We start from the raw sequence: 16,248 nt of genomic DNA, 5'->3' as shown, positions 1-16,248 counted from the left end.
GTCGGCACCTATAACAACACTCTCTGGTCCCTCAGCATTCTCCTGGGGTTCCTCCCATATTTAGGGCAAAGAGGAAACCCTTCTCCGGGGCCGCTTATTCTTCCACTCTCTCCTGTTCTTTCTATATTGAAATTTCTTCTCTGATTCTTCATGTCTTACCTTTACACCCTCATGTTTCTCTCTCTGGGGGCGGAGGGTGCTCACTTGGTCCTCTGTCGAGGAACCCTAGGGAAATTTTATTCTCAAAATCTCTACCTTCATTGCCCCCTCAAAGCTCACTATAATTTTCGAGGAGGTTGAACTTGTCTTTATCCCGGCTATCTCCGGCTTCAACCCGTGCACAAACTTATCTCCTTCTCAAGGCTGGAGTACTAACTATTCTGGGTGCAAACCTTGCAAGAGATTGAATTTCTCGAGTACTCCTTCACGGCACTAGTCATCCCTTTGTAAGCTGAAATTCTTGACCTTCTCATGAACTTCGTCCTCTTTCTATACTCGGCCTCAAACTCTGCCTGAACTCTTCCCAAGTCATTGCTATACATCATGAGTTTCTTCCATAATTCCCACCAAATTCGGGCATCACCTGAAACAAAAACTCGCATACGGATCTTCTCCCGTCTACAGGGAATACACCCGGCTGTTCTCGGACCCAAGCCACTCTTCTGCTATACTGGATCTGTAGTACCCTAACTCTGAGGGTTGATGTTGCGGAAAGACCTAAATCGGTTCACTCTGCTTCTGTACTGGGGAGGTACCGGTTGTCCTCTTTTTGACATGCGCAACTGGTGGTACTATACCGGGGGTTTCAACTCTCCCTTGGGTTTCTGCCATGACTTGCTGTATAATTCCCGAATTCTAGCTTCATCCAAGGGAGGGGGCGTAGACTGTGGGTTTAGAAGGTTCTCCTTCATTCACCACAACCCTTACCACGATTCCGATAACTACGCCTCATCTACAAAATAATACACCAATGAACGAGAAACATTACTGTAAGGAAAGAATTAACTCACACAGTCGGTTATAGGACGTCGTGGCATGAGAATAGTACACTGTTCAATCCCAAAATTGCTCTGATACCAAAATGTAACAACTGCTGAAACTAGTACAATGCATGCATAATACATAGAAAATGGGCCCAAAACTTTTCTTTTATTAGTAATAAGTCTTTTATACACAAAGAGTCATCACAAACATAAAAAAGCCATTTTAAATGACAAAAACAGGGAAACAGTGTAGCTATTGCTCCTCGCTTGCCGACGCCCCTCCGACTACATCATCACCTAGATGATCCACAAAGGAAAATAACGGGGTGAGCACAAATATGCTCAGTAAGTAAACCCTCTAATTTTATCCCGTATGTAATTCATTAATTCTTTCCTCACATTTTTTCTGTTTCTGTTTCTACTAACGTCATGGCTCATCGTTACGGGAGGTACGGCTGGATGGCGGTTCACACAGCACCCATCTCACTCTTCATGACTGCGGGTGGGGTTCACACAACACCAACCCGTTCTTAATGACCCGAGTGGGGATCACGAAGCAACTACCGGTTTTGTAACTAGGGTGGAGACCACAAAGCACCTACCTGTTCCTTATGACTTTGGGTGACGATCACAAAGCATTAACACGTTCTAATCACTGTCGGGTGATGATCACAAAGCATCAACCCATTATATAAATATCAGGTGATGATCATCAAAAGCATCAACCTTTCTTAATAACTAACGGGTGATGATCACAAAGCACACCCGTTTCTAATAACTATCGGGTGATGATCACAAGCATCAACCCAATCTACTAACTATTTGGGTGATGCACAAAAGCACAACCGATTCTCAATAAGTCGGGTGATGATCACAAAGCATCAACCCATTTAATACTCTCTCTCACTCTACTCTAGCACTTCATAGTCTCTAACCTTAGAGTAGTTTGCATCACAAAGTTCTCTACTCATAGAGCAAGTGCATACACAAGTTTTCCTCTTTCTTAGGTCACTTCTCAATGCACAATATGCTATGATGGGTTCATCTCCACTAATGAAATGCAACATGGCAATGTTGCAGAATTAAGGTTCACTTCTCATACTCAAACCTCTATTAGGCATTTCATCAAACAACTCAGTGCATAATAAACTCTGCAATAACATAATTCTATGTCTTTCTCTAACCATCCAAAATGGGGAGAAACTCCTCACATAGCCATAATCTGCCAAAGAAGAAAGACACTTCCAAAAGGATTTCTCAATATCCTTCATTCATCTCAAACTAACCTTTCCAACCCACATCACTTCTTATACCTGAAATGTTATAACAATCACAAGCAATAATAATCTCCATTTAAGACTCAATAACAGGCATATAAAATGTATAACATACATACATAATTACTATCAAAACCCTAATCAAGAAAATTCTCAAATCTTAACTTGGGTTGGGATTACTTACCTTTGTATGGAGAGATTTCACTAGCTCTCCTTTCACTTGTTTGCTTGACTATTTCTCTACTCTTTAAACAAATGAACAAAAACCTCAATATTCAATATACTCAAAAACTCACAAAGCTTACAACCAAAGCAAGAATCTTTACCTTAGGATGCCTTAGATTGATTTTACCCCAAATCACTCCAAAAGCCCTTAAAAACTCCTTGAACAAAAGAAAGAGAAATTGAGAGGAAGTGAGAAAGGAGAGAGTGCGATGGAAAAGAAGAATGAAGGGTTTGCAATGACTAATCCTTTAATGAATAATTTATACGCAAGCATTCCCATTTTGCCCTTACTTTCCTTAGGATTCCATCTATTATCTTGATCTTACAAACACACCCCCATATCAACATATTCGTCCATGAAAAATCCTTTCAATTACTCCCACTTTTCCTACTAATTAGGGGTATAATGGTCAAATTGCCCTTAGGGAAGAAAAAATTAAAAATAACAAACATTTTGGTTGGCACGTCGCCGCGGCGAGGGAAGCTTTCACGCTTCGCCCGCGGCGTGGACAACGTCAATCGGCAATATTAAAACCACTCAATCAAAGGTCAACCAAACAATAATACATGATAAACCACTCAATAAGAGCAAAAGAAGAAACGTTAGCTGATACCAAGTGGGGCGTTACAGTACCCCTTTATACTCAAATTACCTTTTAATGAACCAATAAAGGAATATAACCAATATTTTAGGACAAGATGTATGTTGAATTGTAAACACCATTAATAAAAATTAGAATTTAAAAATTTCAATACTAAGATAAATACTATTTATAAGTAGAGAGTCTAGAAATTGTCCTACAAAAGAATGGCTCGATTACCACAAAATTTTGGATGCTGCATTACAAAAACTTGTTTTCAACTTTTTGCATTAAGAATTCAAAGAAAAAATTACGTTTTCAATAAAATGCAAAAGTCAAAAAGTTTTTCAATAGACTCTCATCACAAAACTTTCAGGACACAGAGTTTTTGAGAGAAAGTGAGGAAAAGATGGGCACTCCCATCAAAACCAAAATCAGATCCACCTCAACAACCTATTACCCACACAAACAAAAACCTTCACAATCAAAATCTTCAAAGCCCAATAAAAGAAAACCATTATCACCCAACCAAAACGGTTCACTCTTCTAGATGAAGAAATCTGTTTTCTTCATCACCCCCAAAGATCACCAACCACCAAAAATTACCAACAAGCCTTACAATACCCACATCTTATTCACCTTCTCCGTCAAAAAACCAACATTTATCCACTTTTCAATACATTGAGAAAGATATAACTCAACAATTTGCATTGTTGAACCCGAATATTGGGAAACTATGCAAGAAACCTTATACAAAATTTCCCTCCAGATTTTTATTTTATTCCTGATGATTATTAAAAACAAGAACATTTATGAATTTATTTAGTTGATACTGATTCAGTAGAAATTACCCATAATCCAGATAGAAATAATCCAAATAGAATTGCTTTTTCAAAATGCAAAATCAAAAAGGTCTTGAGACCTCAAGATTGGCGACATGGAATTTATAAAAAACGTTCATTTTTCAAAACTTTATTCCCAAGAATTCTCTTATAAAGATTATCAAAAAGCGTTTCATGCTTTCTGTTAACCCATCACACACTCTTGTTTTTTATCTTGACAAAAACTTGTCCAAAAATTTTCCAAAATGTTCCAACAATGGTATATTTTTTCGGTTTAAATGAACAAATCCTCCACCTTCGGTTTTGGAAGGATATCAATTATTTGCCAAAATTTCAACAAAGTGAAGACCTTTACTTGCATTTTCTAGTAATTCTTACTTGCCTGGATAATGAGTTGGCAATTTCATATCAATCACACTCCTCCTCCAAAATTAGACAATTACAAAGAAAATTCTTTATAAATGGTGGCCTAGTTTTCCATCCAAAATGTTAGTCCACCAGCTGGCAGATATGGATTTCTCAACACCTCAGATATGTCAGCCTCAACAAAATCAACATTTCTAACACAAAAATACAAACTTCTGCCGAGCAGCTCAAGCCAGACCACAAGATAAGGACAAAATTATTTAGGCCATGATCTTCTCTCCTCAAAAGGCAGATTCAGACAACACCAAATCTCCAGTGATCAAGATGAGGATGAATATTTTGTCATGTTCCAAAACCAGATCAATTATGAGTCAATAAAAGACAATAACTCAGCACCAAAGACACACACCGCCTTTTTTTCCAATTTCAAAAGTTGCAACTTGATATTCAAGACTTTGGCAATGACAAAATTTTATCCAGCCGACTTTATCACTTGTCAGAACGAAAAAGCAACATTGTCAAAATTTTCTTTGCAAGAATTGAAGACATCCATCAGACTTATCTTTTCCAAAGTATACAATTTCAAGCTCCCTGACAACAAACAAGATTTTTCAAGAGCCATTAATGAGCCTATCCTTTGTCTTCCATTTTCAGAGCAGGTCCTCAATAATTCAGACAGTATCCAAGACAGCTCATCACTTATCAACAACCTTATCTTTTAGTCTATATTGTAATAATGTATGGATTCAAATGCATTTTGAAATCCGGTTTGTTGTAGTATAAATATGTATTACTTCAGTTGTATCGGTAGAAGTTTTGAGAGTTAAGTTTCAGACAAAACTTTGAGAGCAAAACTCTCGTGTACAAATTATCAAAGCAATAAAATTGTAAGTTTTTCTTCATTGCATTCATTATATTATTTGACTTTGTTTACTTTCAATCAATTTACAATATTTTCTTTATTTGACTTGACTTCAATGCATTTACTTTGCTTTTAATTCATTCATTTACATTGTTTTCTTTCAATTACTTTGTTTTTTAAAGATCCTGCTTTATATGGTATCAGAGCCAAGTAGAGTCAATAGAAGTAGTGATTAGAAATTAAAAACTGCACAAAACAACACCCATAAAATGTAGTTACTGTAGCAAATTACTTTTCAAAAACACTGTTCACATACTGTTAACTGGTACTATTCATGCATTGTAGCAGTTTGCTGTAGATTACTATTCATCCGTGCACTATTTATTTCTTGATTAATTTAAGGGGTAGATAAATCTAGAAGGTTTTAATCTAGAAGAACTCTAGAATTGATTCTAGTTTGCGCTTGGTCAGCCTAGAGGGTGCGTTGGTCAGCCTGTTAATCGTTGGTCAGTCGTGTTAGGTGGTCCTGGAGGTGGTCTCGTACCTTGGTGGTCCCATGATCTAGGTGAGAAACTGGAACTTTTAGGTTAGAATTATTTTAGAAATGTCTAATTTCTTAAGGAGATTAGGAAGTAGCAGTAGGCGAGATGATAGTAGTAGCAGTAATGCTATTAGAATTAATAGTCAACAACAAAGTACAAACAATAAGCAAGAATTAATGAAGTCTATTAACACTCAAGAAATTAATATGGCAAAAATCGATCAACACTTACATAACTGGAACATACCACCATGTTATAACCACTCGCACAATAATCAACCAAATAACAAAAGATCACAATCAAAATCACAAATCACACACACAAGAACAACCGGAATTTTACCGTGGTTCGCTTGCTCTATTTTGAGCAAGCTACGTCCACGTTGAACTCGGGAAACACACGAGCTCGCTGCACTAAATCACTGTCAAGATTACAGATTACACACAGCAACACAGAACCCTCAATAACCCTTCTTCAACTCGTAACTCACCTAGAGATTACACCCTTTGAATCCCTATAAACAGCGTATACAAATATACCCAGAATGACCTGACCCAGTCACTCAATCAACAAGTTACAAGATTCACTCAACCTAGTTTGAAACCCTAAAAGACTCAAAATGGTGTTTAACGAAGAAGAGAGAGATTTGCAAAAAGAACACTGTGTACAAAATGCCAAAATAACTCTGCTTTTATATGGTTGACATTAGGGTTTAATTCCAGCCGTTGGATCTTCTCTTCATCAACGCTTAGGATTATTTTCTCAGTTTGGATCAAAACGATGTCGTCCCATTTAAGTTCAAATACGACAGTGTTTCAAGCCATCATCCAACACACCAGTTAAAAAAGACAATATATGAAGTAGGTAGTTTTGAATTTATGTCAGATTACTCCATTAAAACTACAAAAGACACAATAATGATAAACGAAGAAAGGGCTGAAGAAATTCAACTTCTTTCTGAAGAAGCAATACACAAACACAGACAAAACAATTATAAATTTTTACACATAGGATTAGTACAAGTAGCAATAAAACCATTATTTAGATTAGGAAAAAACATTCCAATATTAGTATTGTTAAGAGACGCAAGAAATTTAAACTTCAATAACTCTTTATTAGCTGTATTAAATTCTAATTTAGAAAGTGGTCCAGTATATTTTGATTGTTATCCAAACTTTACAGTAGGATTACATGATCCAACAATACAGTCTGCATTAACTATTAATTTAAAAGCTTCTAATCTTACTTATCAAAATAAAGCCCAACCAGTAGCATTAATATATAGGATTTATTACAAAGTTATGAATACAACAATTAGTCCAAGAGCCATTAGGATGTCCCCACCAGGACATACAGTTATTATGGAAGCAGATAAAACAAAACATAAAACTTTTACACCAAAAAGATTAGCTTGGGATGAAATTATTAAACAAACAGATTGGAAATTAGAAAAATTATGCCCTCCAAAACCTTTACATGATCAAAATGAATCTGAGATACAACAAATAATACAAGAACCAGATGGTACAATAAGATTAAAATTTAGAGAAACTCCCTTAGAACAAAATCAACCCATCATTACTAACAAAAATCATCACAACCCTAGGATTGAAGAAATTGTTACACCTAGGCCTTCGTCAGCAACTTCAACAAGTAAATTAGTAGGAGTAAATTATGCCCCTCCTGTACCAAAACCTGCATATGAAAACACATCAAGTCCACCTAGTTCACCAACACAATCAGAAGTATTAGGAAATTATAGTCAAATCAACACAATAACAAAACCTTTTGAAATTAACAAAGAATTATTAAAACAAGAATTCCTACAAAACTATAATAAAGAAAAAAGAAAAATTTTCTTTACAAAATTTAATCCAGAAGAACAAAATACCCTTAGATCTGATGTCTAAATATGTATTACTTCAGGTTATAGGTAAACAAGATATGGACAAAATTATTATGGCCATCGGATCTTCCTCTTCTCAAAAGGCAGATTCAGACAACACCAAATCTCCAAGTGATCAAGATGAGGATAACTATTTTGTCATGTTCCAAAACCAGATCAATTATGAGTTCAATAAAAGACACCAACTCAGCACCCAATGACTCATCACCACCTTTTTTCCAATTTTCAAAAGTTGCAGCTTGATATTCAAGACTTTTGGCAACGACAAAATTTTATCCTACCGACTTTATCACTTGCCAGAAGCAAGAAGCAACATTGTTAAAATTTTCTCTGCAAGAATTGAAGACGTCCATCAGATTTATCTTTTTCCAAAGTATACAATTGTCAAGCTCCCCTGACAACAAACAAGATTTTTCAAGAGTCCATTAATGAGCATTATCCTTTGTCTGCCATTTTCAGAGCAGGTCCTCAATAATTCAAGACACGTATCCAAGACAGCTCATCACTTATCAACAACTTTATCTTTTAGTCTATATTGTAATAATGTAACGGATTCAAACGCTTTTGAAATCCGGTTTGTTGGTCAGCCTGTTAACCGTTGGTCAACCATGTTAGGTGGTCCCGGAGGTGGTCCCGTACCTTGGTGGTCCTGTAATCTAGGAGAGAAACTGGAACTTTTTAGGTTAGAATTATTTTAGAAATTTCTAATTTCTTAAGGAGATTAGGAAGTGGCAGTAGGCGAGATGATAGTAGTAGCAGTAACGCTATTACAATTAATAGTCAACAACAAAGTACAAACAATAATCAAGAATTAATGAAGTCTATTAACACTCAAGAAATTAATATGGAAAAAATCAATCAACACTTACATAACTGGAACATACCACTAGTTAAAAAAGACACAATATATCAAATAGGTAGTTTTGAATTTAAGTTAGATTACTTCATTAAAACTACAGAAGACACAATAATGATAACCGAAGAAAGGGTTGAAGAAATTCAACTTCTTTCTGAAGAAGCAATACATAAACATAGACAAAACAATTATAATATTTTACACAGAGGATTAGTACAAGTAGCAGTAAAACCATTATTTAGATTAGGACAAAACATTCCAATATTAGTAATGTAAAGAGACACAATAAATTTAAACTTCAATAACTCTTTATTAGCTATATTAAATTCTAATTTACAAAGTGGTCCAGTATATTTTGATTGTTATCCAAACTTTCCAATAGGATTACATGATTCAACAATATTGTCTGCATTAACTATTAATTTAAAAGCTGCTAATCTTACTTATCAAGATAAAGCCCAACCAGTAGCATTAATATATAGGATTTATTACAAAGTTATGAATACAAAAATTAGTCCAAGAGCCATTAAGATGTCCCCACCAGGACATACAATTATTATGGAAGTAGATAAAACAAAACATAAAACTTTTACACCAAAAAGATTAGCTTGGGATGAAATTATTAAACAAACAGATTGGAAATTAGAAAAATTATGCCCTCCAAAACCTTTACATGATCAAAATGAATCTGAGATACAATAAATAATACAAGAACCAAATGGTATAATAAAATTAAAATTTAGAGAAACTCCCTTAGAACAAAATCAACCCATCAATACTAACAAAAATCATCACAACCCTAGGATTGAAGAAATTGTTACACCTAGGCCTTCGTCAGCAACTTCAATAAGTAAATTAGTAGGAGTAAATTATGCCCCTCATGTACCAAAACCTGCATATGAAAACACATCAAGTCCACCTAGTTCACCAACACAATCAGAAGTATTAGNTTCTCTCTCGCTCTTTGTCACTCAACTTTTTCTTTCCCTGTAAGAATTCACAGGAAAGAAAATCAGGTAATAAATTATTGTGTCCTTTGATGTGTTCAATTTCAAAGTCAAAACAAGACAGTATTGCTTGCCATCTAGCGAAAATCTGTTTTGAAACAAAATTTTTTAAATCTTTTTCAAAAATGAATTTTGATGCGGAAGAATCTGTTCGAATCAAAAATCTTTTATTGATCAAATCATCTTGAAATTTTGTAATGCACAAAACAATTGATAAAACTTCTTTTTTGATGGTTGAATAATTTTTTTGAGCACCGAGCCAGACTCCAGAATGGAACCTTACTAGACTCTCTTTATTATCTAATTTTTGTTTTAATATCCTACCATAACCTATATCAAAGGCATCAGTTTCTATAATAGGATAGGCTGAGGGATCCAATATACTAAGGCAAGGAACGAATTTAATTTTGGATTTAATTTCTCTAACTATTTGGGTATGAGACTCAGACCATGCAGGAGGATTTTTTCTAAGTCTTTGATATAAAGGTTCACATAGTTTTCTAAGGTCTTGGAAAAAATCTGCTACATAATTTAGACATCCTAAAAAACTTTGTAATTTTGTTTTGTCTCTTAATTCATCAGGAAAATTATTTACAGATTTTTTCCAAGACCTTAGAAAACTGTGTGAACCTATATATCAAAGACTTAAAAAAAAAATCCTCTTGCATGGTCTGAGTCTCATACCCAAATAGTTAGAGAAATTAAATCCAAAATTAAATTCCTTCCTTGCCTTAGTATATCGGATCCCTCAGCCTATCCTATTATAGAAACTGATGCCTCTGATATAGGTTATGGTGGGATATCAAAACAAAAATTAGATAATAAAGAGAGTCTAGTAAGGTTCCATTCAGGAGTCTGGCTCGGTGCTNTTGTCTGAAACTTAACTCTCAAAACTTCTACCGATACAACTGAAGTAATACATATTTATACTACAACAAACCGGATTTCAAAAGCATTTGAATCCGTTACATTATTACAATATAGACTAAAAGATAAAGTTGTTGATAAGTGAAAAGCTGTCTTGGATACGTGTCTTGAATTATTGAGGACCTGCTCTGAAAATGGCAGACAAAGGATAATTCTTATTAATGGACTCTTGAAAAATCATGTTTGTTGTTAGCGGAGCTTGACAATTGTATACTTTGGAAAAGGATAAGTCTGATGAATGTCTTCAATTCTTGCCGAGATAATGTTGACAATTTTGCTTCTTACTTCTAACAAGTGATAAAGTCGGCTGGATAAAATTTTGTCATTGCCAAAAGTCTTGAATATCAAGCTGCAACTTTTGAAAATTGGAAAAAAGGCGGTGCTGAGTCATTGGGTGCTGAGTTATTGTCTTTTATTGAACTCATAATTGATCTGGTTTTGGAACATGACAAAATATTTATCCTCATCTTGATCACTTGGAGATTTGGTGTTGTCTGAATCTGCCTTTTGAGAAGAGGAAGATCCGATGGCCATAATAATTTTGTCCGTATCTTGTGGGGTCTGGCATTGAGCTAGCTCGGCCGGAAGTTTTGATTTTTCTGTTAGAAATGTTGATTGTTGTTGAGGCTGACATATCTGAGGGTGTTGAGAAATCCATATCTGCAAAACTAGTGGACTAACATTTTGGATGGAAAAACTAGGCCACCATTTAATAAAGAATTTTCTTTGTAATTGTCTGATATTGAAACGTTTTTTAAATTACTAATATCTTTTATTAATGATGGATTTACGAATTCAAACATTACATCTTGTCCTAAAATATTGGTTATAATTCCTTTATTGGTTACATTAAATGGGTAAATTTGAGTAATAAAGGGGGTACCTAATATCACATCTTGATCTAAATCTTTTGCTAGAATAAAGGTACTTTTAATACAAAAATTTTGTATACATACATGTGCATTAGATAATTTATAATTAATGTTTAATTGTTGACCATTAGCTCCATATAATTTTTCTTTTGTTTTTTCATAATATTTTGTTGGAATTAATCCTTCTCTTATGCAATTTTGATCTGCTCCTGTATCTACTAAAGCTTGTGTAATAAGATCTAACTCTTGATTGATATTGATCCTAATGTAAACATGCCATTTTTGAAATTGAATTCGAGAGATTTCATTAATAAATGCTTCTTCAGTTTCTTCTATGATTTTTAATTCTGATTTTGAGGTTGATGGTTGTCCTATAGTTTCTTTGGAGGCTTTTAAACATAATAAATCTGTCTTGATTTCAATATTATCGTTTTGTAATTCTTTAACTTGATTTTTCAGAATATTGATTTCTTCTTGCAAATCACTTAAACTAACTTATGTGGGTTTATCAAATCTTTTGAATATGTCTTTTAAATTGTAAGAATCTACATCTTTTTGTTTTCCTTCAGATAAAATTAATTCTTTAAGTTTTAATAAATATTCTCTTTTAATATCTTCATCCTGAATTTTGTCAATAATATCTAATAAAAATTCTTTTGATTTGGTGATAACATTTATTGACTTAGGTTTAGATTTTGATATCATATTTATTGATTTCATTGCACAGTAGCAAGGCCCCATGCAATCACAATCATCAGAGTCTTGTGAAGACTCACTCATTGATTCAGAAGTATTTTCTTGAATTTGATATGTCATATCTTCATTATCTATATTGTAACTAGAATCTTCTTCAGAGTCTGTTTGAATAATTTTTAATAGTTGTTGTTTTAATTTTGAATCTATTTCTAATTTTTTAATTTGATTTTTCATAGGGCACTTTGTTGCATAATGACCTTGTTGTTTACATTTCCAACATGTGATAGGTTTTTTGGATATTCTCTTGTTAGAAGATCTTTTCTTTTTATAAGGTTTATCATAAGATTTTTATTCGTATTTATAATCTCTTTTGTAATAAGGTTTTCTATATTGTTTTTGTTTTTTTATCTTTTTGTACTTAATAGAGGGAGGTAATATTTTTTCATGACCATATTGACTACAAAATCCACTTAATTCTGTTTTCTTATGTTTTAATTCATTTTTTAATTGATGATTTTTTGGAATTAAATAGATATCTTAAAAATCCAACACCAATTCAATTAGCCGATGCCTTACCCATTTCTTCAAAAGCTATTAACAAAATTATTCTTGAAACTGAACTTCGTGCTAAAAAAGTCCTCATAAAATATAAGGACGAACATCCACAAGAATCATTTAGTATTTGGGCTTCTTCTCTTTTTAATAAACCTTCAATATCAACATCTGAAAACGATACTTATATTCAGCAATTAGTCTGAGCTGAGGAGGCTGCTGAGAAACTAAAGAATTGAAAAGAAAAACCTGAGAATTCGTGAACTCTATTATTAATTTTCTAAGAGATACACTTTTACAATTACTCGTTTCTTTATATACAAAGAAAGAGAGAGAACAAAATGCTGCAGAATAAACCTAGCTTCAATGATAAACAGAAGAGTAAAGTTACTCTTCTCAAAACGATGTCGTGCTTCTTTTGTGGAGTTGCAGTTTTACAAAACTGCCCTCTTTTCAGTCTGGCTAACATTCCCCCTCAGACTGGACTACGGTTGCTAAATACTTCAACATTTTTACTGAATTGCCTTCTAGACTTCAGTTTGTTGTCTTCAGACATTTTCTGCACTTCCTGCTTTTTTTTTAAAAAAAAAAAAAAAAAACTGCATCTACTATCTTGTTTTTAATAACATAAATGGACTACTCCTGCACTTTCCAATTAGACTCATCACCACACCACCAAGTTTCTTCAAACATCCAGTATTTACCAATCAATTTACCAACATGACTAGACTGCTTCTACTACTAGCTGCACTTTTTAAACTCTTCTACACTTTTTAAATTCACCATCACACTACTAGATTCTACTAACATCCAGCATTAGCATTTCCTACTAACATCCAGCAGATCTTACAAAATTCATCACATTCAACACTTCAACTTTTTCACATTTTGCACTTTTCTCTCTCTCTTTTTTTTTTTTTTTTAAATTCACCATCACACTACTAGATTCTACTAACATCCAGCATTAGCATTTCCTATTAACATCTAGTAGATCTTACTAAATTCATCACATTCAACACTTCAACTTCTTCACATTCTGCACTTTTTTTAAATTCACTATCACACTACCAGATTCTACCAACATCTAGCATTAACATCTCCTACAATCATCCAGCAGGTCTTACTAAATTCATCACATCACAATCACAATGCTGGTCTCCAGTATTCCTATCCTTACATCACAATTATTACCTCAAAACAACTGCAACCAGCAGTTCAATTCAATACTTATTTCCAGTATTCACATCCTCATACCGCAAACATCAATTCAATACTGCAAACAACATTCTGAAACAACAAGAAAAACAGTATTCATATCCACATACCAAAAATACCATCTCAAAAGCAACAAACCATTAGTGGCTCAAACATAACACTTCTTCTGATGCTTCTGCATACGATTAGCAGCATTCATCAACATACCACTAACAGCATCACAAAACACCAACACAATGGGAGTTTAACACACAACAGATTTTCTGATGCTTCTACATTCAATGTTAGCAGAATGTTATACTGCATTAGAGATTTAAGATGATCCTGAATTACTGTCAACTATAACCTCTGAATGTGGAATCTCAACAACACAGAGTTTGTGTTTCAAATCCTGCAACTGACCATGGAAAGTGCTTTTGTCAAAATATCAGCAATTTGAAGCTTGGTTGGAACATATTGCACAATAATCTTTTTTGCAAGAACTTGGTCACATATATAGTGAGTATCAATCTCAATATGTTTTGTTCTTGCATGAAAAACTGGATTTGATGCCAAAGCTCCAGCACTCACATTGTCACACCAAATGATAGGACAAGTGTTTAAAAACACCCCTATTTCAGAAAATAAACTGTCCAACAAGGCCAATTCAGTTGTTGTTTGGGCTAGTGCTCTGTATTCAACCTCCGTAGAGGATAATGCCACCACTTTTTGCTTACGAGAACTCCATTGAACCAAATTAGGACCTAGATACACACAATATCCACTAGTGGACCGTCGATCATCTAAATTACCTCCCCAATCTACATCTGTATAGCATTCAACATTAAGAGAGGCTGTTGGTCTAAACAGCAGACCATGGAATTGAGTACCTTTAAGATACCTTAGGACTCTCTTACATGCCTGCCATTGGAGCTTAGTAGGAGCCTAAAGATAATAACTAAGTTTGTTTACTGTAACACTGATATCAGGCCTGGTTAAGGTGACATATTGTAGAGCTCCAATAGTGCTTCTATAGAGGCTGGGGTCTTTAAATAACTCACTATCTGCTGCAAATAATTTGGTACCTGCTGCCATGGGAGTAGGACAGGCATGTGCCTCTTGCATCTTAGTTTTCACAAGCAAATCATGGACATATTTAGTTTGTTTTAAGTGCAGACCCACAGCTGACCTGGTTGCTTCTAAGCCCAAAAAATATATGCAGGCCCAAGGTTTTCAAGGCAAATTGACTGTTAAACCATGAACAAGCTGCTGATTTCTAGATGACTTGAACCAGTTTACGTATATGAGACATATAAAACTTGAGAGTTTTCCTTGAGAATGAACAAGTTGGAATCAGATATTGAATTCTGAAATCCTTTCTGAACCAAAGCTGTTTCATTTTGTCAAACCAGGCCCTGGGGCTTGTTTAAGACCATAGAGAGCCTTGTTAAGTTTACAACATGGGAAGATAAGTGAGGAACTCAAACCCTTCTGGTGTCTCATATAGACTGTTTCATTCAAATGACCATTAAGGAAGCATTTTCACATCCACTTGTTGAATATCCCAACCATAGGATAGCTAATGTGAAAATGATTCGAATGCTTGCTGGTTTAACAACAGGGCTGAAAGTTTCAAAATAATTTAAGCCAGGAGTTTTTGAAATCCTTTAGCAACTAGTCTAGCCTTATATTTCTAGAGAGATCCATCAGCATGAAACTTAATTCGAAACACCCACTTATTACCAACTATGTTCATATCAGAAGTGTGAGGACTAAACTCCAAGTTTCATTCCTATAAGAGCATAACTCATCTTGCATGGCCTTTTTCCACTCATCACAAGCAGAGCTTTAGTCACAGTACCAGTTTTAGGTTTAACAGGTGAGAACTTGACCAAGGTAGGGCATTGAGATTGAGTTGCTGGTTTGGTTTATGGGTTCAAAGTCAGAGGCTATAGTCACTGTACAGATTAGTTTGTAGGTTGATTATGGTTGACAGAAGCAGCAAGGGCAGGTATTTCATTCACAGAATAGATTCTGATGGAATGGGTAAAGTTCTGGTTTTGGATTTGGTGAGCATAAGATTGTATTAGTGATCAAGAATTGATGATAGCTGATTATAAGGGCTGAGAAAAGGATTTGGTGCATAGGTAGGAATTTCAGTTTGAAGACACTGTGATAGAGTTAATCACAACAAGAGAGTGATCAGTGTGTGTTGGGCTGATGTGTATAATCTGAAGGTATAGAATCTTTTGATTCGTGGAATTGGGAAGTGATAGCAAGATAGATCTATTTCTAATGGAATGTATGTGGAATAGAGATGGAACATAGTAATAAGGAAGTATAAGTATCAGGGTTGTTAGATGGAGTATTTGAAAGTGAGGTACTGATTTTAGAAGATGGTTTAGGAATAGATGACTGGGTATAGATTTATCAATGTCCTGCAATGAGAACTAGGAGCTGACTTGTTGTAGTGGGGAAGGATTAGGAACAAACAGTCCACTGTAGAGGAGGCTTTGTTGGTTGTACCATTAGAAAGGAATGAACAACAAGGGAAACTAGA

At 34.5% G+C, this 16,248-nt stretch overlaps 1 protein-coding gene across 1 annotated transcript in view; it reads right to left on the bottom strand.

Moving 5' to 3' along the window:
* LOC116122636 (serine/threonine-protein kinase ATR-like) overlaps positions 1 to 14,813 on the bottom strand; it is a 35,363-nt gene extending 20,550 nt beyond the window's left edge. Inside the window, exons 1-4 of the mRNA XM_031408460.1 lie at positions 14,661 to 14,813; positions 14,112 to 14,609; positions 13,917 to 14,009; positions 13,749 to 13,781 (exon numbers count right to left, since the gene is read on the bottom strand). Of these exons, the coding sequence (XP_031264320.1) occupies positions 13,749 to 13,781; positions 13,917 to 14,009; positions 14,112 to 14,609; positions 14,661 to 14,813 (777 nt within the window). The remainder of the gene's footprint in view (positions 1 to 13,748; positions 13,782 to 13,916; positions 14,010 to 14,111; positions 14,610 to 14,660) is intronic.
* Positions 14,814 to 16,248: the final 1,435 nt, after the last annotated feature.

This window comes from Pistacia vera, unplaced genomic scaffold, assembly GCF_008641045.1.
Source record: "Pistacia vera cultivar Batoury unplaced genomic scaffold, PisVer_v2 Contig136, whole genome shotgun sequence".
Classification (NCBI taxonomy): Eukaryota; Viridiplantae; Streptophyta; class Magnoliopsida; order Sapindales; family Anacardiaceae; genus Pistacia; species Pistacia vera.
Note: the sequence above shows the minus strand (reverse complement) of the source record. Positions and strands in the feature narration are given on the sequence as shown.